This window comes from Pararge aegeria, chromosome 12 (assembly GCF_905163445.1).
Source record: "Pararge aegeria chromosome 12, ilParAegt1.1, whole genome shotgun sequence".
Taxonomy (NCBI): Eukaryota; Metazoa; Arthropoda; class Insecta; order Lepidoptera; family Nymphalidae; genus Pararge; species Pararge aegeria.
Genome location: NC_053191.1, coordinates 5,039,676 through 5,063,701, shown reverse-complemented (window position 1 = coordinate 5,063,701; position 24,026 = coordinate 5,039,676). Strand labels below are relative to the sequence as shown.

At 37.9% G+C, this 24,026-nt stretch overlaps 2 protein-coding genes across 3 annotated transcripts in view; both read left to right on the top strand.

Annotated features, from left to right (window-relative positions):
• Nucleotides 1-17,874, top strand: part of LOC120628443 (serine protease gd-like) — a 31,475-nt gene extending 13,601 nt beyond the window's left edge. Inside the window, exons 2-9 of the mRNA XM_039896818.1 lie at nt 3,297-3,462; nt 5,425-5,640; nt 6,283-6,385; nt 7,671-7,891; nt 9,629-9,793; nt 12,175-12,290; nt 16,424-16,568; nt 17,625-17,874. Of these exons, the coding sequence (XP_039752752.1) occupies nt 3,297-3,462; nt 5,425-5,640; nt 6,283-6,385; nt 7,671-7,891; nt 9,629-9,793; nt 12,175-12,290; nt 16,424-16,568; nt 17,625-17,836 (1,344 nt within the window). The 3' untranslated portion in view covers nt 17,837-17,874. The remainder of the gene's footprint in view (nt 1-3,296; nt 3,463-5,424; nt 5,641-6,282; nt 6,386-7,670; nt 7,892-9,628; nt 9,794-12,174; nt 12,291-16,423; nt 16,569-17,624) is intronic.
• Nucleotides 17,875-20,239: 2,365 nt separating this feature from the next.
• LOC120628408 (N-glycosylase/DNA lyase) lies at nt 20,240-23,704 on the top strand. 2 transcript variants are annotated; one of them, XM_039896763.1, is made up of 6 exons: nt 20,240-20,415; nt 20,536-20,886; nt 21,547-21,658; nt 21,739-21,909; nt 22,881-23,075; nt 23,553-23,704. In XM_039896763.1, the coding sequence occupies exons 1-6, from the start codon at nt 20,339-20,341 to the stop codon at nt 23,637-23,639; spliced, it is 993 nt and encodes a 330-aa protein (XP_039752697.1). In that variant the 5' UTR covers nt 20,240-20,338; the 3' UTR covers nt 23,640-23,704. The 2 variants fall into 2 exon arrangements, with proteins under 2 accessions (XP_039752697.1, XP_039752698.1); XM_039896764.1 differs by having other exon boundaries at nt 20,261-20,415; nt 20,523-20,886.
• The last annotated feature ends 322 nt before the right edge of the window (nt 23,705-24,026 follow it).

Sequence of the window (24,026 nt, the reverse complement as noted above, 5' to 3'; positions counted from 1 at the left end):
CCTTGCGCCCAAGGTTCTGATCACATTTATTTTTATTTTTATACCTCTACAAATTAGTCCTTGACTGCAAACTCACCTTCTGGTAAGTGATGATGCAATCGAAGATGGTAACTCTATGCTAACCTCTAATAAAACAGCTATACCCCTAGGTATAGCTGTTATATTTTTGTCTGTCTGTCAGTCAGTTCACGCATTACACGGAAACTACTGAATATATGAAATGGAATTTAATTAACTTATAGAAAACTAGTGGAAAGTCTAAGATAGTAACTGCTGTTAGGGGTGTAGTGCTTATATTAATACCCCTAGAAGGTTTATACGCGAAATCGTACCAGAACGCTTAATCGATTAGCGGCACATCTTCGTCGTTACAGTGGTAACTAGCAACGGCCAAAGCATCCCAGCCGACCAGACCAGAGAAAATTCAGAAATTATAAATTCCCTTCTCATGCCGGGGATCGATCCTCGGACCTCGCACTTAAAACCACAGCGCTCACCACAACGCCTAGGGGGTCGTCAAAACATGCTGATGTAGCGTGTAGTTTGTTTATTAATATATCTATACTTAATTACTGGCATGTCTACATAATTGGTATATATACTGGTTTAACCGGATTTGAAACCATAAGACGTACCTATACAATATTATTTACTGGATTTGTGTTTTTAAAATACTTAAATAGATTTACAAAGTTATTATCAGCTATAGACTTCTCTAGAAGGAAATTAAGCGTTATTTTAGAACGTTCTACTATACGTTGATACTAAAGCAGTGAAATTATATATGCACACTGTATAATGAATTAAGTAGATATTTTCTCCCAATCCCGATCAAAGTTTTATGGCCACAAACTCCTTTTCTCTTGTCAATCAAATCGACAACCTAGTAGGAGGATGTTTGCGACTATTAGGTCATTGCGTCGCCTGCGTTCTATTCTTCCAATTCCGACCAAAGTTATGATGGCACACTCTCTTATTCTCTCTATTCTTGATTATGCGGACGCAAGCTATCTTAACCTGACCGAGGACCATCTGAACAAACTTGAGCGTCTTCAAAATCTCGCTATTCGGTTCATATGTCGGCTTACACAAATGTGATCATGTATCTGAATTTCGACTAAAGCTTAAGTGGCTCCCTATTCGCCGTCGCCGGGATCTGCACGTTCTGTCGCTTCTGTACTGTGTGTTATTTAACCCAAACACTCCCTCTAACCTAAAGGAGAAATTTAATTTTCTATGAGTGCAGTCAGATTTACGTTCTTGTCGTACGCTAACTTTGAGCATGCCGTTTCATAAAACTAAGTTTTATAAGCATTCGTTCATTGTTCAAGCTACTGAACTGTGGAATGCACTCCCAATAAGCATACGACAGTCAAGGTCACTAAACATATTCAAAAATGCTGTTAAAGCCTATTATTATCTTGAGCAATAAAGACGACAGTGATAACGGTTATTATTTACGACTCTTACTCATATTTAAGTATGTTTTAGTATATAGTTTATTATTTTTTATATTTATTATTTAATCTTGATAAGTATTAGAGTGTGTAATTGTTTTATTTATTTATTTATACTCTTTATTTGCACACAAATAAAAATACAGAAGAAGAATTGTTCGTAAGTATGTATATAATAATAATACACCCCACCAATCGTTTTTCGTTAAAAGGTTTACCAATTATGAAAACGTATCTTAATCATTTTAACAAATTTAAGATAAAGCTTCCTTTGTCGGGATCTGCATGTATTTTTGCTTCTGAACTAAAAACTCCTTTAAGTTTAAGGGACAAGTTAAATTCTCATGGAGTGCAGATCGTGTCTTACCTACGCTGATACAGAACATGACTTTACAAGCTAAAGCGTGATTCGCTATAATAAAATCGGAGACTCCATAAACTTTTTAGTAAATCCTTCCTTCTAATACACTTTAGGCTTAACAATTTAATGAGGAGATGCGTAAAGGAACCAAAGTTAACGACGTAGCTCAACCGCGAAGCTAAACTGTCCAGTAGTAGACCCCCAGAATGTGCACAGATGAGTCGCGAGACCGTAGCGAGTGGAAATCCCTACAAAAGACCTATGTTCAGCGGTGCACGTCCCGTGGTTAAGATGATGTCAACGTACGCTTTAGGTTGATGGATCCAGGGCGGAACATTGAAGGGCGTGTTCATTCAATCATGCCCTGCGAAGTGTTGCTGGCCATCAGGTGCGCCATCTGTTAGTCCGTTATTTATTACTTGTACTTGTAGTATTGCACACCTCATAAGCAAAGCGTTGAGGTGGGTATTACTGTCAGTTTACGCACAACGAGTGATTCTCCAACTTAAAATGTCACTTTTTTATTCTTTATTGCTTTTATAAGTGAATATAAATGGACAAATATTGATAAAAAACACTAGTTTTAACACTCATGATATTTTTAAATCTCTTTTTATTAATTAAAATAATTAAAAAAGTGTTTTAAAAAGTTCTGTCTTGGACGTCCGTGTGTCTGTATGTGCGGATCCCGTATCTTGTGGTGAAGTATTTCGCACGTTATCGTGCGAACTACTTCACTTATCGTGTTGGTTTTTTTTTATAGGCTTCTGTATTTTGAGGAATAGAAGCCTATTACTTTTCACGGTATAATTAGATGTAGTTTAATTATTAATGACAAATAATCTCAATTTTATTGTAATGAATGAGATTATGAGGCGTACACTTTTGGATTTTCTAACTAATCTTCTTTTTCTTCTGCTTGCGGCTCAGGTTCGCCTGGTCCCTGGTGTCACTTCAACCGTTTACGATCTATTGTGACGCCGCTGGCTATATCACCTTCTTCTTCTTCTTCTTCTTAGTCGTTACAGTATTGACAGACTGGTCGTGGTCGTCATCTGGGTGATGTGGCTCGCTTAAAATCCGTCGCCACTCTTCTCTAACGGTTGCCTTTCTTGTGCATTCATGTAGACGAGCCTCTATTGCGGCCTTCACTTGGTCCGTCCATCTCATCTGTGATCGCCTAGAAAGTATTAATTATTTTCGTACTGCTCATAAAGTATCTGTTTAAATGTTTCTGATGATTTTAAATGTTTTTTTAGAGTTACCGCAAATTATTTTGCAAGTTATGAAACAGATTCCTTTCAATACGATTAACCTCTAAGTAGGTATATTATAACGTGGTCTTTTTCGTTTGTTGCTAATAAAGCATTAATTTGATATGTATAAAATAATGAATGCTTCGATGTATGAACGTGACTAAAATGTGTAAAGTATGAAACTAAGTAGTTAGTAAAAATAAATTTCTTCTTCTTCCACAGTCATATCCAGGAAGCATCGTGCCCGTTGGCTTGGAGCAGCGTCTCCTGCAAGACTTTAACAGAGGAGTGCCGCTTCAGTACCGAGTCAACTTCCCGGTACAATCTCCCATACCGAAGCTCAAGGCACTTACAGTGAACGATAACGTCTTGTGTTATGGATCTGGAGGTAAACATCGTCATCTTTATCCACCTTATCTTTATCATATTTATATGTTAAGTTAAGTGCAGTTTGGTAGACTTCACACGCCATTAAAAACGTTATGGAGTCTCAGGCATCCAGGTTTCCTCACGATGTTTTTCTTTACCGCTGGAGGAAATATCACAATATCATTAGATATAGATAGGTGACTTACCTTTCCTTGGTCCCGCTTATTGGGACCGAGGGAAGGTAAAATATCTCGGATGGCTTCGGATGGCTTATAATAAATTTCTTGATAAATATCCAGTGAACAGTGGTAAATTTTAAGTTTTGGAGGTGGGCGTGATCACTGTTACGCAGTTTCATACTTTTACAGTGATCATCGTTTCATTCATTAGCGGTTAAGTTATGTTATTGTTCACAAATAAATAAATAAAAAGGCAAGATTTTGCCGTTGCGATTTGCGTAGTCATAGACTCAAAAGTACATTTTCCTTTCTCCTATGCGCTCCTAATAAGTTAAAGATGGTGAAATGAAATTAATTGATAATACCTACACTGTACATGATACGTAAAGTAACAAGAAATAAAACATCCTGCATCCTGAAACGTATCGCCCTGTGCCTATAAACCTGAGGCGTAGGTGTTTTAAGCCTTTGTGCCTGTAATTGCACCGGCCACCACACCATTATGATGGTAGGAGGGGATTTGGCACAAAAAGCTATACTATTTTAGCGAAAGCTATTTACCATAGCAGACCTTATCCTCTAAAAGCGATCTCTACCAGGCAACCTATAAAAAGACATGTCGATACCATATGAAAATATTTTGCCGATTCTCTGGAGCAGCGATTTTTCAGCGTATATATCATAATAATTATGCTACGAGTACGTGTTACCTAGGCATATGTATACTGTGCTGATGTTGCTTCCATAAAAAACGAGTAAGACATGCAACAAAATATTTTTTCTTTATACGAGATCTGATTACCTTTATAAATTTCTGTGTACATTTAATTAAGTCGGCACAAAAGGTCAAGGGTATATAAACTACGTGACTGACCGGATTCCTCGGTATCATGATGTTTGATATCTAGACATCGGATATTCGGTTGCATAGGTTAGGGTACCTGAAGTTTTTTTGCGGACATTTATTTATCACTTTAGTCTATTAAAATATGTAAAATTCAAATGTATTGGAAGAAGCAAATGGGACATTGTGGATGTGATCCAGCGATTTTCGTTCCGATAGACACAAAACCAGGATTGTCTTTATATATTGTAGGTTTTAAAGCATCAAACTTTTGACCCTTAAAACTATTGTCGATATGTAAGTATATTTTTGTTCCACTACAAGTTCTCTTGACTGTAATCTTGTATTATGGTTGTGGGCTAACCTGTTTGAGGTAGGGCAGATATATTAAAACCATACCCCAAAACAGATTCTAGGCGGTATCGTTCCGAAACGCTTAATTGGTAACTAGCAACGGCCAAAATCTTCCATAAGGGCAGAGCAGAGCATATTCAGAAATGATAAATTCCCAAATCCTCCCTGTCGGGCATAACCACTTACAAGTCCGAAAAATGCCACTATAGGCTAAAGGTCCACTGCTACATACATAGGTCTTTTGTAGGGAGTTCCAAACTCTACAATTCTGGGCCGCTGATTTCCAGCGGCTCCCCGCTACTCGTTTGATGTCGTCTGGCCACCTGATTGGGGGTCGATCAACACTGCGTTTACCGGTGTGGGGTTGCCATTCCAACACTTTGGGACCCCGACGTCCATCGGTTCTCCGAGCTATGTGCCCCGTTCTTTGCCACTTCAGTTTTGCGACTTGTTGCGCTATGTCGGTAACTCTAGTTCTTCGTTAGATCCGTATCTTCTCATTTCTGATTTTGATCAAGTAGGCATACTTCTAACGTAGCTTTTTCCATTGCTCGCTCAGTGACTCTAGGTAATTACCTCAAAGTATTTATTTTATTTCCAACAGACGCACTACACCAGGGTACGTACATTACAACGTTAAGTCTTCAGCACGTGCTCTTCTACCAATCTGACACAAATGGAGTATACCCGGCGCATAACCATCGTCCAACTGAAGGCCCGGATATTGTGTATGTAATTGAGACGCCATCAAATTCGCTGCACAACCCGAACAATATCAACAGCTATATCGACAAAAACAACGAACATACCAGCAAGCCTGGTGAGTAAATGGGTTATTTTACGCTAGTCAGCTTACAACTTATCTATGGAAGTTTCTATAATCACTCATAGGTGAACTGGAATTTGTGCAATGGTAATTCCATTACAACTGTCATGAGAACTTTATTCCTCCTCATTAACACTACTGGCAATAGGATCTCCATGTGATTTTAAATGATTCTACGTAATTTTATTCCTTCTACATTTTATATGCGTAGCAATCATGCGAACATCTCTCATAGCTTCAAGGTTCAAAGCTCTTATTGGTTTTTTATACAGTTCATGCATTGATATACTTTACTTAATAGTTTCCTACTTTAAACAAACGATCACTACATAATCATCCTTCTTTGTTGTGTACTATTTTATTATATTCGTTTGCTGTTTATGTCTAAGTATATTTAATAGAATTTGGTATATATCTGGCAGCTTGGTCTTCAAATCAGCTTCATCATCAGCTACAGCCTACAATTGTACATACAGACTAAAAATTCATGATGATGAACTAATTGGATCATATTTTGTTTTCTAGATGGTCAATATTATCTGGTACAATATAACGGTCGTCCAGAATACCAATCGCCAGACATATATCCGGAGTCATACCCGGACTTTCCCTTTAATCAACCTGACTTTATTATAGATCCTCCTCCTGAAAGGCAAACTACAAAAGTTCCTGCAATTGGACCTACGACTATTAGGCCAACTACTGCAATGCCTCGAACTACATTACCTCCAGTACCTATGTAAGTACCCCAATTGCGAGCATACCCTGTACCCATGCTACCCTCGCTACCTCTCCAGGCGTGCGTGGGTACCTACTAAGCAAGACGTGTAAGACGCGAGGGGGTGAAGAGCGCGAAATATCCTTAAATCTAAACTATAACTGCGCCTTAAGGCTCATATTCAGCACTCTTATTCGTAGCAATGAATCGACTGAAAACTACCTTCTCATTGAAACATAGTGCATAATGCATGATAGCCCAGTGGTTAGGACTTCGGTTTTACTTTCGGGGGACCGAGTTCAAATCCCAGAACGCACCTCTTAATATTCTAAGTTACTCGTAGTTGCGTTTTAAAGCAATTACAATATCATTTGCTTGAACGGTGAAGGAAAGCATCATGAGACAACCTGTATGCCTGAGAGTTCTCCAGAATGTTTTCAAAGGCGTGGGGAGTCCACCAATCCGCACTGGGTCAGCGTGGTGGACTATGGCCTAAACCTTTCTCATTGTAGGAGGAGACCCGTGCCTTGTAGTGGGCCGTTAATGTGTTGAAATGACGATGAGGATGATACAATAGCGATATGAGTGAAGAAGCTTTTCTTGTTTGAAATATTGACAAAACTGAATCTTCTAAGTACATTCTTTGTTGTAACTCACTCCTAATCAGCACATTTTACAATAGGCATATCAAAAAAGAAGATGAATTAAAAGAAAAACCACCTTTATAAATAAGATTTTCATATTCTACTTTATGAACACCGAAATTGGTCCGCTATCTTTGGAAGTACGACGCACGGAACCGAGCAAGAACAATAAATATGTGACGGCGACACTGCAGCGTGAAAAAGTTTGCATGGGAAAATCTACAAACCTGTAGTTGTACACAGACGAAGTTGAGGGGAACCGATAGAAACCATAAAATATTCCTTTTTAACATCTTATTATGGAATTTTGTTCCCTTTCACCTACAATCTTCTAGAGTAAATAGGCATTTTCTAAGCAAGCGCGTCCTAACTTATTCCTCATCATTGACTGATTGGAGCAGTGGGTGGCGACCCAGTTTTCTGAGTCCAAGGCTGGGTGTTTATTTGTATATAAAAATATTCCATCCATAAAAATATTTATCAGTTATCTTAGTACCCATAACACTTTGAGGCTATATGGCGATGTGTGTATTGTCGTAGATTATTTATTGATTTATATATTTATATCCGGCAAAAGTAAAGTCGTATTTAGTATATATATATATAGTCGTAAAGCGCAAGCTTCTTTAGAATTAACAAAATTGCACATCTCTCCGTTTCAGATTTGAACCAGATCCTATAAATGACGGATCCTCGTCAGACTCAGAGTGTGGCATAAGTACAAGAAACGATCCAAATTCTCCAATAGTTCCCCTGATTGTCAAAGGGGAGACATTCGAGCGTGGAGAATGGCCGTGGTTGGTCGCTATCTTCAGACGTAAATTCAGTTCGCTAAGCTACATCTGCGCGGGCACTCTAGTATCAGATAGACACGTGATTACTGGTAAGTTAAGAACAGCTCTGCAGACTTGTTGGTCAATCTTAGTGAATTTATAATTTTTTTGCGCTGCGGTGAGCGCTGTGAATTTAAGTAGTAGGTCCCGTGTTCGATTCCCGGCAGGGCACTTTGGGAATTTATAATTACTGAATTTTGCTCTGGTCTAGTCTGGTGGGAGGCTTTGGTCCTTGCTAGTTACCACCCCACCGACATAGACGTGCCGCTAAGCGATTAAGTTTTCTCGTGCGATGTCACGTAGAAATTTATAGACTACCATACTCCCGGTAACCGGGACTTAGACTGACTAACATCTTAGACTGTATCATCACTATCACCACGTTAGATTGCAATCATGGGCTAACTTGTACTAGAATAAAAAAAACTCTGTATGTCTATTCCAATAGGCCAGATTTTAAAAAGGACTCGACGAACCTAAGAGAGATTACTACTTCGTATTATTTTTTTGATAACGTAGGAAATATTCGAAAAACCATACTTGTTGCGGCGAGAAAGACCAGCCTACGACAACGCCTTTTGGGCACATCCCAAAACTTTTTACTTCCTTCCTATGTTCTAAGCATGCTAAGTGATGTAGATCTACAAATCAGTCCAGAAAGTACGAGTTTTTATTGTAAATTAAATAGAAGCCGCACCATTATAAACAGATATTTATTCATTTATTTATTAAGCAACGCACCCCTTGAATACATTACAGCTGCCGAATTCGTCTCCCCGGGGCTACTAAAAGAATTTAACAACAAGTAATAATTACAAAAAAGAAAAAAAAATTAATACAAAAAAATAAAATACATAAAATAAACGGGGTGAGCTAAATAAAACCGTTTAATAATAACAATAACCAAAAATGCAATAATATTTATTATTATTGCATTTTGCACAAAACATTCAAACATATAATTATTATTTTTGTTGTAAGAAATCCTACAGGAATTTAGGCTTTTTGCTACGCACGGTTCGTGGTTTCACGAATATAAGTGCTGTAATCGCCTAAGGTAACGCAGTCATTTGGGCTCCACGTGAAGCTAAATCTAGTCTCATGCTGGAGCGGGTCCAGAACAAATTTGTAAGGTACTTGTACATGAAGCTTTATGGTGTGTACCCCTACTACCAATTGATGTACCCAACATTATTTGTTCTGTGCATGGTAGGATACAACGAGCTTAGGGTAAGGAGAGAGCTTACACTCGTAACGTATGTTGTTAGAGTACTGAGGGGACAAATATGTAATGCTGATGTGTTACGCCTGGTAAGCCTGCGTGCGCCGGACCGGTATGTTTGGCGGTGGCACCGGCCATCGCTGCTGGCGGTACCGAACGGGCGCACCGTTGCGCGTCAGTGGCGCACTGAAGGAGGCGCCACTGACGCGCGCACTCCGTACCCTCAATGTGATAGCCGAGAAGACGGATTTATTTTGTTGCACTCTGAGTGAACTCACAAATATAGCGATTTGGATATATCATATACATTATAGTTATATATATTATTAAAATTTACATAACATGCTGCATTGTCGTATTAGGATAACTTTTTCCTGTAATGACAAAAATGTAAGATGGGGAATAAATAAATAAATAAATAATAAATAAAATAAATCTTAGATATTCAAACATATATATAAACAGATACATAGTGTGCGAAAGAGAGAGCACCGATCGTGATTTCTGTAACTTTTAAAAGTAAGCTCCACGAAGGCTTAGCTTTTACAACTTCTACTATCCACAGCCGCTCATTGCATGCAACGTAAAAGTACCTACACGGCCATAAAAAACCTGGTGGTGAGAGCCGGAGTGTTTAACCTGGAAGATTGGACTGATGACGACATCACTGTGAACAGGGGTCTTGCTTCGGCAGCTATACATGATGCTTATAACGCATCTACCCTTGCAAGTAAGCAAATTAAAATTATTAAACAATTAAGTTAAACTTTTTTACGCTTTGAATAATGTAAGCAGGTAAGTGAAGCGGTGATAGCTTCCATTCGGGCCGAGTTCCAATCCCAGCACCTCTCACTTAACTAAATTACGTGCGTTTAAAGTATGGACTTAATTAAAATATCACTTGCTTCAACAGTGAAGGAAAATATCGTGCATGCGTGTGGTGTGTGTGTAGATTCGAAATGTTATTAGCTGTAAACCTTACGGGTTTCAACAGCGTCACCGGTGGGTCGGGGCGAGCGCGAAGCGTCGCCTGATGAATGGTTTTGAGCCCCAGGGCTCGAGGAATATCGGGGTGACGTCTACCTAGGGGCGTCTCCTGCGAGACTCGGACCTCGGCTTAGGCGGACGTCGGAATTTGGAGGACTGATCGGACGGTGATTAGTCCGTACGTCCCCGTGGCCGTGGATTGAGTCCACGTCCGGGTGACGTAAGAAATCGGGGACCTCGTCTTCGCCGGCGAAGATGCTGTGTCGTTGTTATTGTGTCGTCGGTGTGTAGCCCTAAAGCCCTAGCATAGGGAGCGTTGTCCGTCGTTATGTCGTCGTCGGGGTCGTCAAGGACGTGTCTGGGTCGTCTCCTATTAGGATCGACGTTAGGATTGGGCATTGTAAGAACACGCCTTCACCACTAACGGGTTGGGATGAGACTCGGTTCTCTTTAAGTAACTTTTAGAGAGCCGTTTGAAATAGCTAGCTATCGTAGGAAGGCTAGGTCCCTATGAAGGTCAGAGTTGCGCACGAACCACGGGCAGTTGGTGGCCATGCGCATGAATTTGTTTTGCAGCTTTTGCAAGCTGCTAAACGATCTGTGCGGGAGATGTGCAAACACGGGACTCGCGTAGGTCATTATAGGGTGAATACAGATTTTATACAAGGTGACCTTGTATCTGAGGGACATTTTACTTTTGCCGCTAATCATAGGGTAGAGACGACTTAGCACAAACGCGGCCTTATTACGGACCCTGCGAATGTGCTCTGCGAAGCTCATACGCTTATCGAAGGTGACGCCTAGGTACTTGACTTTATTTTGCCAAGGGACGGGGCGCCCGTAGAGGGTTATCTGTTTGCGATTCTATCGGGGATACCTTCTGAAACCAGAGAAGAGCACAGCTGCGCTCTTCTCCGGGTTCACCTCGATCCTCCAACGCTGGAACCAATCGCCTAGGCGGTCGGCCGCGTTCTGGAGGCGAGACCTAATGGTGTTGGGATAAATGTCGGTGGCGTAGACGGCGGTGTCGTCCGCGAATTGGGCGACGTGGACTTTGTGAAAGTCCTGTGGAATGTGTGTGGAATGTGAAAGTGAAGAGCGCATAGAGCAAAGGGGAGAGCGAGGAGCCCTGAGGGACTCCCGCTCTTATCGGCCTGGCAGTGGATAACGTACCGTCTATACGGTAACGGAAAGTGCGGTTCGTGAGATAGTTCCTCAACAGGTGCACTAACCTGTTGGGAACTCCTAAATGGTTCGTGCATGCCTTAGAGTTCTCCATAATGTGTTCAAAAGCGTGGGCAGTCCACCAATCCGTACTGGGCCAGCGGGCTAAGCCTTTCTCATTGTGGAAAGACCGTGCCTTGTAATCGACAAGGCACGGTCTTCCACAAGGAGAAGGGTATTGGTGGTTGGTTGATATTATGATGATAATATGTAAGTATTTTCAGCATGGGTAAGTAAGTAGGGTAAGTAAGTAAGGGTAAGTATTTTCTATAAATAAATTTCCACCACATAGCCGTTAGGAAAATTTACCTCACTCGATAACACGTAATGCCGTGACTTCTTGTTTTTATCGCAGTAAATAGAAAAGATACAATATGAAGAATTTTAATCATGTGGTAAATGTTAAGATCGCTTAGACAGCTTCGTGTCAATGGCAGTTATATTAATCCCATACCCAAATCGGTTTCTACGCGACATCCTACTGGAAAGCTAAGTAGCTTCGCGGCACGTCTTTGTCTATAAGGTGGTAACTAGTCGTCACGACCGAAGCCGAAGCCGACCACAGAAAATTCAGTAATTATAGACTGAACCTGGGACCTCCCACTTAAAACAACCTCTGCGCCATGGAGGTCTTCAAACCTACTTAAAAAACCTAGCTTCATTCCACCGCTCCTTTAATCTGCCCGTTTCGCGGTAGTGACCTAGGCTTTGAAGGATGAAAAACTAGAATGTAGCTTTTAGTGCTGTGATATTGGATTTTTATGCAAAACCTGTATGACGTATGAATGCATAGTTCTAAATACTGAGGAAGAAAAATAGTAGTAAGCTACTATGCTTTTTAGTGTGAATTTTAGATAATTGTTTTTGCTAGTGATAATGTACCCAAAAATTTATTTTCAGACGACATCCTGGTAATGACTTTAACCAAGGGTGTTCCATTTAGCATGCATATAAAACCAGCTTGTCTCTGGAGTGGAAATACAAATCTTAAGATGATAGTTGGAAAATCAGGAGTTGTAAGTTCTCAATATTATTATTCTTCCGTTTAAAATTGATAATAACTTGTTAATTTTGAAACTATACCTACAATCTAATTTTGATATCATCAATAATGCGTGTTCTGAAACTTTATATTAAGTTTAAGACTTTAAAGTTTACATGGTGACATGAATTCTAATCATAGAGGCTTACGCGTGAATTCCCAATAAGCAAACGACAGTCAAGGTCAATAGAAATATTCAAAAATGCTGTTAAAGCCCATTATCTTGAGCAATAAAGACGACAGTGATTGACTCTTACTCATATTTAAGTATGTTTTAGTATATACCGGATGTTTGGTGCATCGTGTGCCAAATCGAATCTGATGATTGGAGGGGTCTTTGGCTATCTCTTCAGCCCTCGTAAAAAAATCTTGCTCAAACGGTTTTTTTTATACTGATTTTAAATTGTTTTTTTAAAAATTGTAAAAATTCTACATTTAAATTTTAATAAAAAATAAAGTTGTTAAGTATTAATTAATTTTCTTTTTAATCTTTAATTTGTAACGTTTTACGCTTCTTTTGAAACTAGAATTACACGCCAGCAACATCTAGTTTTTGTTTTACAGCCCCGCAAAGTTTTTTTTACGTAAAAAAATAAGCTTGAACGTCAACTTTCGGTTTTAATAAAAAAAAAACTAAAAGTGATCATGTTCTTCCAATTTTTTTAAAACATCTCTGGACTGTCCCCTTTCTAATGGTGTGCAATATGCCATGAAAAGTAATTAGTAACATCACTAATTTTCAAATTTTCTAAACTTAGTCACAATTTTCTAATATTCAACAGATGAAAGAAAAACAAGTTTTTGCGTAAATAAAACTCACAAGCAGGTAAAATTTTTAAATTTCGTAGGTTTTACTTGAAATAAAAATAATACATTGCATTTGAAACATTTATTTCATAATTTTTACAAATTCTGCTCAAATTGTTCACCCCTGTTTCGAATGCAGGCCCGACATCTTTGACGTATTGTTACAGTTGTAGTCCGAAGCCGTATTTCGTTCTTAATTGTACCGAAGGCCGCTTCTATGCGTTGTATTAGTACCTCCCTCGTTGGGACTTCTGTGGCGTATACTAGCTCTTTGGCACGTCCCCAGACATAAAAATCTAACGGAGTTAAGTCTGGGGAACGTGGAGGCCATGCAATAGGCCCATCGCGCCCAATCCACGAATTGGGGAACACATTATCGAGGTATTCCCTCACAGTTAAACGCCAATGCGCGGGACAGCCGTCATTTTGAAATACTATGGGCACATCTTCATTAAACACGGGCACCTCGGCCAATAATTCCGGCAGATCATTTTGCAGGAACTCTAAATAATTATCGCCATTTAAGTTATCAGGCAGGTAGTGCGGTCCAATTACCTGATTCCCAATCACTCCTGCCCAAACGTTCACACTAAACCGTCTTTGAAAAGATTGCTGTCTTTTGGCATGTGGGTTTTGCCGTTTCGGTGCCCAATGGTGTAAATTGTGCAAGTTAAGAATCCCTTCTCTGGTAAATTTGGATTCGTCAGTCCACAGTATTCTTTTTAAAAAATCAGGATTATCCACATCTGTGTGTAACAAAAACCGACAAAAGTGCATTCGTCTGTCAAAGTCGCCACCCTCAAGACCTGCAACAACCAAAAATCTTTTTAATTCCCCTTGAGCAGTAATTAATTGCACTAGAAGATTATGGATACCTGCTAAACAAAGGCAACGTCAAACAAAGGTTTTAAATTACGTACCTTGAACCGGAGTCTCGTGGAATGGATATTTTTCGTTTTGTCGAAGGACTTTCCACACTTTCCATATTGAAATATCAAGTTGTGCCGCCACATATCTAATGCTTCTTGTGTCGTCTTCCTCAAAAAGTGCCAGTATTCTCTCGTCCACTTCAACATTATGTCGCACAACATGTCCCCTTGGTTCATGAAAATTGACACTCCCAGTCTCGCGTAAACGTCGGTATGTGTCTTGGAAGACTCTGCGGCCAGGTAATCGTCGACCAGGAAAGCGTTCCTGGTAAAGTCGTTGCGCTGCACGAGCGACACCACGGGCTGCACCATAAACCATTATGATGTCCGCATATTCCTCGTTAGAGTATGTCGTCATTGCAACAACAAAAAAGTCAACAAAGTTTAACAATAACACCAAAAGTAAATAAAACGTAACAAAAAACAACAAAACTTAACGAAAACTAAATAAAAGAATCGTGGAGTACAGTAAGCTAGCACACACGTTAGGCAGCAGAGGCAGTGATGTCTCGACTAAAAAATAAGATGGCCGCCGTGTCGACGCGACGCGGGGCCCGTTCGCGATTGGTTCAAACAGGTTTGCACTATGCAAGAAAGGAATAGAAGATAGATTTCGCTTCACTAGAGTGAAAAAACTATTTTTGCCTGTTTAAACGAACAACGGGCGTATAACTTTATGAAAGAGACAGAAAATGTCATCTGCCTTGTGAATTGTGAGTGTTATTTACGCAAACCCTTGTTTTTCTTTCACCTGTTGAATATTAGAAAATTGCGACCAAGTTTAGAAAATTTGAAAATTAGTGATGTTACTAATTACTTTTCATGGCATATTGCACACCATTAGAAAGGGGACAGTCCAGAGATGTTTTAAAAAAATTGGAAGAACATGATCACTTTTAGTTTTTTTTTTATTAAAACCGAAAGTTGACGTTCAAGCTTATTTTTTTACGTAAAAAAAACTTTGCGGGGCTGTAAAACAAAAACTAGATGTTGCTGGCGTGTAATTCTAGTTTCAAAAGAAGCGTAAAACGTTACAAATTAAAGATTAAAAAGAAAATTAATTAATACTTAACAACTTTATTTTTTATTAAAATTTAAATGTAGAATTTTTACAATTTTTAAAAAAACAATTTAAAATCAGTATAAAAAAAACCGTTTGAGCAAGATTTTTTTACGAGGGCTGAAGAGATAGCCAAAGACCCCTCCAATCATCAGATTCGATTTGGCACACGATGCACCAAACATCCTGTATTAGTTTATTATTTTTTATATTTATTATTATTAGTATTTTATGTGATGTATATAATAATAATAAACCCCACCAATTGGTTTTCCTAATCCTAAGGTTGCCTGGAAGAGCTCGCTACTAAGCGATAAGGCCGCCCTTTGTATCCTACTTTTTAAGTTTATTTTTGTTGTGTCCATTGTTTTCTTTTTCCTATTTGTGGTGTACAAATAAAGTGTATAAATAAATAAATAAATAATTAATGTAAACATCTAAAAGTTTAAACTTCGGTACAAATGTACCACCCCATATACAAAACCTAACCTTAAGAGTATTTAATGGGGTTTTTAAATGGCTACTTGGGTTTAAAATAACAAGTAGCCGTCTATATCAATATTATAAATTTGTAGATCTGTCTATTTGTTTATTGGTTACCTATGTGTGACTCAACCAGTGCACTAATCTTGTCGAAATTAAGCACATAGGTAGGTATATAGCTTGTATTTTGGAATTTGACATCCACGAAAAGCAACGGGTTAACATTCCCGAGGAATTTAAAAATATAGCCTAGTTATGAAGTCACGGCTTCACAGCTGAACCGATCTCGGCGAATTTGCATGGAAATACGAATAGTTTGCGTCCTAGAGTCAGACATAAGATACTGTTAATCCCAGGAAAACTAACGGTTCCCATGAAATTTGTTGTTTCTGGCATTAAAGCAGAAAAAAACGCAGATGAAGGACGCCGGCAACAGCTTATAGTTGATAAATTTATATCTTTTTAGTTTAGTCGGCTTTAGAAAAACTTATTTACGCTTGTTTCAAAAATGCTAAAAGAAGGAGAAGAAGAAATATTTTATTGCACACAAACATCCAAATATACTTAGTTGAAATAAAGAGTAAACAACATAAAAGATTTTAAAAAATCAGGCATTATGGTTATTATGGCCATTATGGAGCTCTCTCAAGCATTTAGGTTTCTTCACAATGTTTTCCTTCACCATTAAAGCAAGTGACATTTATATTGCTTAAAACGCGTATAACTTAGAAAAGTTAGAGTTCCATAACCGAGAGTAACCCGAAGTCCTAACCATTACGCTAGCGCGGACCAAGCCACAGGTAATTTATATTTATTTTTTATCATTAGGTGGCGGGATGGGGTGCCAACGAAATGGGCCCAGGTGGTAAAGGCGAGCCGCGCATGGTAGAAATGCCTATAGTCAGCACTGAAACATGCAGATCCAGTAAAGCAGAATTCCACAAGCTGACTTCATCGAGAACGCTGTGTGCAGGTAGTTTCTTATTCTCGAATTTACCGAATTCGATTCAAATGAACCACGAAATTAATTTAACCAACAACGACAGATAACAAGTTGTTATTTATGAACACAGAGTATATAACTACCTCCTTGGTAATGTAGAGTTTGTGACAAGGCTCGTCCGGGGAAGTACCATTCATATTTCTGCCGCTAAGTCGCAATGCTGTGTTCTGGTCTGAAGGGCGTGGTTGCCGGTGTAAATACAGCCACGTGAGGCTTTACATCTACGCCTCAGGTTGCTGGGCACAGGGCAACACTTTGCATGCCTTGCAAAGTTTTGCTCTGCTTGTGGTTGGCCAATGGTTTTCCATTAACCATCAGGTGGGCTGTCAGCTTGGTCCATCAATTATGAAATAAATTGTCGTGTTCTGTAATCAAAACTCGAGGTTTTTCCCCGGGAAAAAGATTCAGTTTTTTTTATCTCAATTTATTTATGTAGTCGCGTTATTTTTTAAGATATTTATTCAACAACTTGTTAATATCAAATAGTCTTATTAAATTAAATTTGCTGATTAATGGGTCGGGAAATCATTAGGTACTGAGTTTTTCTGAAAAAAAAAAAATTAGGAAGTTGGATGTCCCATGTCTTAGATTGACTTTAATCTCAGTCTTAGACGGTAAGTGGAATATAAACACAGTAACACTTCATAGATCATGCAAGAAACACGTCCATCAACCCGAGCATTAGGTGATAAACATTATGAGGCTGTAATAACATCGGCACACCCTTCAGACCGGCAGGGTGATTACATATCTCGCGACAGGTTTGCGACAGGCGTAAATATTGCAATCACTGCTGTCAAACGTCACTTTTCCATACAATAAATAAACAAAGTGACGTTGACAGCAGTGATTGCAAGATTTACGCCTGTCGCAAAACTGTCTCGAGATACGTAATCACCCTGCGGAACACAGCAATGCCACTTGGTGGAAGAAGCATGGCGGTAGTACTTCTCCGGAAGAACTCTGTCACAAAATGCTCTATTACTTTTGAATGATTAAAACTTCTAAGTATAATATTTATTTTAGGTGATCATAGTGGTGCTGGACCCTGCTTAGGCGATTCCGGCGGTGGTCTTTACATACTAGATAATGGACGCTGGAGAATCCGCGGCGTTGTTTCATTATCACTCTGGGCTGAAGGCGATGCCAGTTGCAACCTCGATGATTACATAGTGTTCACTGATACAGCTCAATATTTGCCGTGGATAAAAAATGTTATGAGTAATAATATTCGATGATTATAGTTGTTAAGATAAAGATTGTTTTGAATTATTTATTTATATTTAATTATTTTATCGCTCGTTTTAATTACCTCTGTACCTTTATGGGTGCCCAGTACCTACGCTAAGATTCTTGTTGAAGATGTTCCTTATGTAGGAGCAGGCACTGTAGCAAAGCGTAGGCACTTGTTCAGTTTAAATAATTGCTGACAAGTTCACAATTTAATTATAAATTGAAGATTAAATAGGCACTTATGAACGTGCGATGACCGTGGCAGACGGAGTGAAGAGAGCGAGTTATATAGTCGCCGCATTTCATTAAATGTATCCTACATCACTGACCTATATTATTATAGTATAATAGAGGTCAGTAGAGGTCAGTCTACGAAACCGATCCAACTGCAGCGAGGAGTGCGACAGGGAGATGTTATCTCCCCGAAGCTGTTTACCGCTGCGTTGGAGGACGTTTTTAAGCTTTTGGATTGGAACGGGCTTGGCATCAACATTAACGGCGAGTACATCACTCAACTTCGGTTTGCCGACGATGTAGTCATAATGGCAGAGACTCTGGAAGACCTTAATGCGATGCTCAATGACCTCAGCAGAGTTTCTCAACAGGTGGGCCTTCGTATGAACATGAGCAAGACGAAAATTATGTCTAACGCTCATGTTCCGCTCCACCCAATAATTTTCATTTCATTTCATTTCATTCAAATAAATTTCATTTCATTTCATTTCATTTCATTTCAGTTAGGTAGGTCCAATTTCGAGAAAGAGGTAAACCGCCAAATCCAACTCGGATGGGCAGCGTTCGGGAAACTTCGAGACATCTTCTCGTCCAAAATCCCTCAGTGCCTGAAGACTAAAGTCTTCGAACAGTGCGTGTTGCCAGTGATGACTTACGGATCAGAGACATGGTCGCTAACTATGGGCCTCATAAGAAGGCTCAGAGTCACTCAACGGGCGATGGAGAGAGCTATGTTAGGAGTGTCTCTACGTGATCTAATCAGAAATGAGGAGATCCGTAGAAGAACTAGAGTTACCGACATAGCTCAGCGAGTTGCGAAGCTGAAGTGGGCGGGGCACATAGCTCGGAGAACCGATGGACGTTGGGGTCTTAAGGTGCTGGAATGGCGACCCCGCACCGGTAAACGCAGCGTAGGTCGGCCCCAAACGAGGTGGACAGATGACATCAGGCGAGTAGGTGGGAGCCGTTGGAGGCAAGCGGCCCAGGACCGTGCATTGTGGAACTCCCTACAAAAGACCTATGTCCAGCAGTGGACGTCAATTGGTTGAGATGATGATGATGATGATGAGAGGTCAGTAATCGAATGTGCATAGATATAGATGTTCATTCTGTTTTATGATGTGTTGTCCACAAAACATGCCTCATTGGGGTAGTGGTTAGCGTGCTCAACTTCGATTCAGGAGTTCGAGGGGTTCGAAATATTGAGTTATCCGGTTAAGACGTTTTCCGTACCGGCCCGGTGCGCGGTGTCTGCAAATTGGCGTTGCTTTATTATATGCCTTGGGGAGATTTGGATATATGCTTCGGTTTCGGAAACTTTCACTGACATGACTTAAAAATAAGTAAATATATGCTATAAAACTCGCTCTCCACCAGTGTGCAACAAAACATTTTGTTGTAAAGTGGAATTTATTCAAATCAAGATTGAAAAGGCATCTTCTAGGCAAGCGTGCTCCTCCTCCTCCTTATTATTATTATAACTTTTCAGAATTATACACGAAAAAAAGAAACATAAAAATAGAAGTAGAATACAAAAGGCGGCCTTATCGCTTAGAAGCGATATCTGCCAGGCAACCTTAGAATTAGGAAAAAAAGAGGAAAAGTAACTGCAGGTGGTACAAAATATAAAATAAATACATACGAATAATTAAATACTTATACATAAACTAATATACACAAATACATCTAGAATATAATAAATATAAAAAAAAACTAATAATATTATACCATATAATAAATACTTAGAAAAAAGTAAATAAATACTATTAAACATCGCCATCAGTTGGACTAATAATAAAACTTAACGGCTTTTTTAAATATCGCCAGTGACTTTGACTGCATATGGTATGATTGCAGTTAAGCGATTATCTTTATATATAAAAAATATATAAATAGATATTAATAGACTCTAATATATAAGTAGGTACCAGTAACTTGCCTAAGGGGACATCTTTACATAGTGTATTGTATTCTTTACACAAGAATGAATTAAAAAATAATAATATTAAGGAAACGGAGTATTTACGGTTTCTTGTGAGGTAGTGTTTATATTATCTTTGGTTTCTTGTGAGACAACACTATGGCCATAGACTAGATCATTTATTGAAAAAAGATGCAATGGTAGGTTTTTCTATAGTTGTCTGTGATTATTGTCAAATCACAAATGTCAAAATCAAATAATTACAAGAAAGGATTTCCCGCCGCGCGCCGCCAGTATTTAAATAAATAAACAGCTAAAATCCTAAAATCTAGAAGACGCAAATAAATTAATAATGAGTTGGAATAAATTATTGTGTAACCTTCGTGAACTTCAATTAAGTGGCACGCTTAATGGGGGTCAAAGTTTCAGGTAAAATATATAATGTTCAAACCTTTAACATGGTTAGAACAATAATATCTCCATATCATAAAATAACCCACGTTTACATAGAATTTCCTAATCTCTACAGACTACAGTTGGTATTTTCAGATGGGAATATAATAAAGAAATGGACGAATGGACGGGTGTCTTTTCAAAAACAGTATGGAAACTACGACAAAGAGAGGAATTTCTACAATATAAAGTCATCGGATCGTTATTACAAAGTATTGTACAAAAAAAAAATGATGTAGAATTTGATAACAATGGTGTGTTTGAAGGTCTATTGAAAAAGTATTTCCGTTTAGATTTCAACCTTAGTGACTATTATACAAAGTGGTCTGAAAAGGATGATCTGTTTAAAGCAGCATGTAAACAGTTCTATGGTATAAGAATGCTGGCTCAAGAGCCTGTGGAAAATCTGTTTTCATTTATTTGCAGTCAAAATAATCACATTTCAAGGTATGTTGAAAAAGTTATTATTTATAACTTAAATTATTAGTCCTACAATAATAGATTCACTAGAAGAAGGAGATGAACCACTTTATTGCACTTATAACATACAGGAAAAGAAACAGTAAGGAGTATACAGTAAACAATGTAGACATGCAAAGGCAGCCTTATTGCTGCAAGCAACTCTTACAGGCAAGTGGTTTTTGGATGCAAAAAATTACAATACAGTTTAAAAATACAAGTGGATTTAAATCACTTAGCGTGTGTTTACTGTAGCAATCTTGTGGTTTGTATAAAATACACTTTGGTGTTTAACCAAAAAGTTTATTTTATTCAGGAATGTTGAATCCCAGGGGTTCTTGAATTATACATATCTAATAAATGTTACATTATTAAATAATAGAAATTGAAGTCCACAAAATAGTTTGAACTTGATACTGAGGATGACATACCATCCTCAAACACTTTGTATGATCAAGTGTACAAATAAATGTATACTTGCATTTAAAAGTAAGTTTTGAACATGGAAGATCAACATAGTGTTTAATATCCTCTATGCCTCACACCAGATTTTTAGAGCAAAGACTCACCTAGCTGCTCCAATGCCCACTGTTGGGACAATGATGAATTTGATGAAGAATTTATTAATGTTGTTTTAATGAATTACAGGATATCAAGTATGGTTGAAAAGTTATGTAAGCATTATGGTGAAGAAATATGTGAACAGGATGGTGTAACATATTATTCATTTCCAGATGTTGAGAAACTATCAACCCCAAAGGTTAAATTTTTTGTTATTATATATAATCACTTATATCTACACAGTCCATGTCATCATTTAAAATTTTGACCATTTTGCAGGTTGAGTCAGAATTGAGGCAGCTAGGTTTTGGTTACAGAGCTAAGTTCATTCAAAAATCAGCAGCACAAATTTTGGAATGGGAAGGAGAAAAGTGGTTTGCAGGTCTCCAAGATATGAAATACAAAGAGGCTAGACTAGAACTCATGAAGCTATGTGGAATAGGGCCAAAGGTAATCCCACCCAAAATATTCTTCAGTTTTTAAAAAACACAAATGTTAGATTACAACAGATTATCACAAGTTTATTTGATGTTTGTGAAGCAAACACAGTGCCATGTGCTGATGGCAGATCAGAATATATCTGAAGGTGAAGTATGAGGTGACTAAGATAATATAACTACCATCCCGAACCTGTTTACCCAGCATGGTGATTATGCAAACCTACCCGTTGGGAGCGGCCTTCTGTCTAGTAGTGACTTTTATAGCCTGACAGGGGATATAATTAATGTGTCTACCTGCTAAAGCATTGGAACATAGAATAGGGGAAGTTAATCTCTGTTTATTATTACACATGAGAGACATTACATCTGAGAGTTGATGAAGCTGTGGGAGAAGATAAATTTTTATTCTTTCCATATGGAGAAAATTGTCTGATGCCTAACTGTGTTGGACTAACTGTGTTGGAATTTAGAGCTTATCACTCCATGCTGATTTTATTTCTTATTTTGTGTTTCCTCTTTGGTCATGGAGTATGGATTTGATGTCCCAGTAACTTGTTGACCATTACCAATCTTGTGATTTTTCCTAATAGACCAAACAGTTAAGTTTGTTTGTTAAATTCTTAAAAGCTACCTTTATTTCCTACAAACCTTTATAGAGTATGTTTATCCAATGTAGTGACATACCACAGCCTAATCTAGACAGATCCACACATTAAATCACTTTGGCAATGCCCCATTTCTTTTAGTGCCTATTTCCAAGATTAATGCAGAAATACTGCTGTATTTACCATCCTCAATACACTTAGTTACTCCAATTCCGTGGTAAGATACATAATTTGCTAAAGTAAACTGAAAATACTTCAATCCTTTTCCAAAGGATATAGTTAAAAAAAACAGTAATACTTACTATGACTAGTTTAGTAATTTGTGTACAGGTTTCCCTAGATTTTATTCTTCATTCCAATTCAATGATCTTTTTAGGTAGCAGATTGCATATGTCTCATGTCATTAAACCACCTTGAAGCATTGCCTGTGGATACCCATGTGTATCAGATAGCTGCACAGAACTACCTCCCACACCTGCGTGGCAAGAAGAATGTCACTGAGAAGATGTATAGTGAAATCGGAGACCATTTCAGAAGCTTGTATGGAGATTACGCTGGATGGGCTCATACTGTAAGCTTTTTTATCTTGTCTCAATGACATTCCCACATAACTGGATACTAAGATGGTGATGGAATAATGGAATAGAACTCTGTTGGTGAATACTTTTAATTGGCTTTAGTTTTTTTTTTTAGTTACATATTTATGTTAAACTGAATTTTCAACACAGTTGCTGTAAATAAAACTTATCTAACACATAATATAATATTTTACTATTATAGTATATATTTATTATAGGTACATTTAATAACTAAATTTTTTTTTTTCATAATATTAGAGCTGGATATTTATAATCATTATCTAAATTATAATCATTATTAATATATAAAGCTGAAGAGTTTGTTTGTTTACTTGAACGTGATGATCTCATGAACTACTGATATGATTTAAAATATTATATTATGTGTTAGATAGCCCATTTATTGAGAAAGGCTATATAATATCATCACAGTAAGCCCAATAGTACATAATATAAAATATACTTTCCAGGTCTTATTCTGTGCGGACTTAAAGAAATTCCAACAAACTACTGATTCTGAAGATATTAAACCTAAGAAGAGAAGAAAAAAAACGTGATTGCTGAATGTATAGCTGTGATACCTTAAGTATAGTAATGAAATAAAATAATCCAATACAATTTATATTTTATTTTCTGGTTATAATAATTTACGGCCATAATAATTTAATTAAAAATAAACAGTACAAAAAGATTAGTTTATGTATAAGTTTGGTTACATATAACACAACCTGGAATGGTCCTAGAGTACTATAGTTTAGATTTCTAAGGAACATTAACTGTATATACGTTGTAAATGTTCATGCAATAAGCAGGTAAATTAAAGCATAACATTTTAAGTACTTATCAATTTACTTAGGTGCACACACAAATAATCGCAAAAAAAGCATTTTTATTTAGGATTGTGATTTTGAACATTATTTAATATGCAATAGTAAATCGTAAGA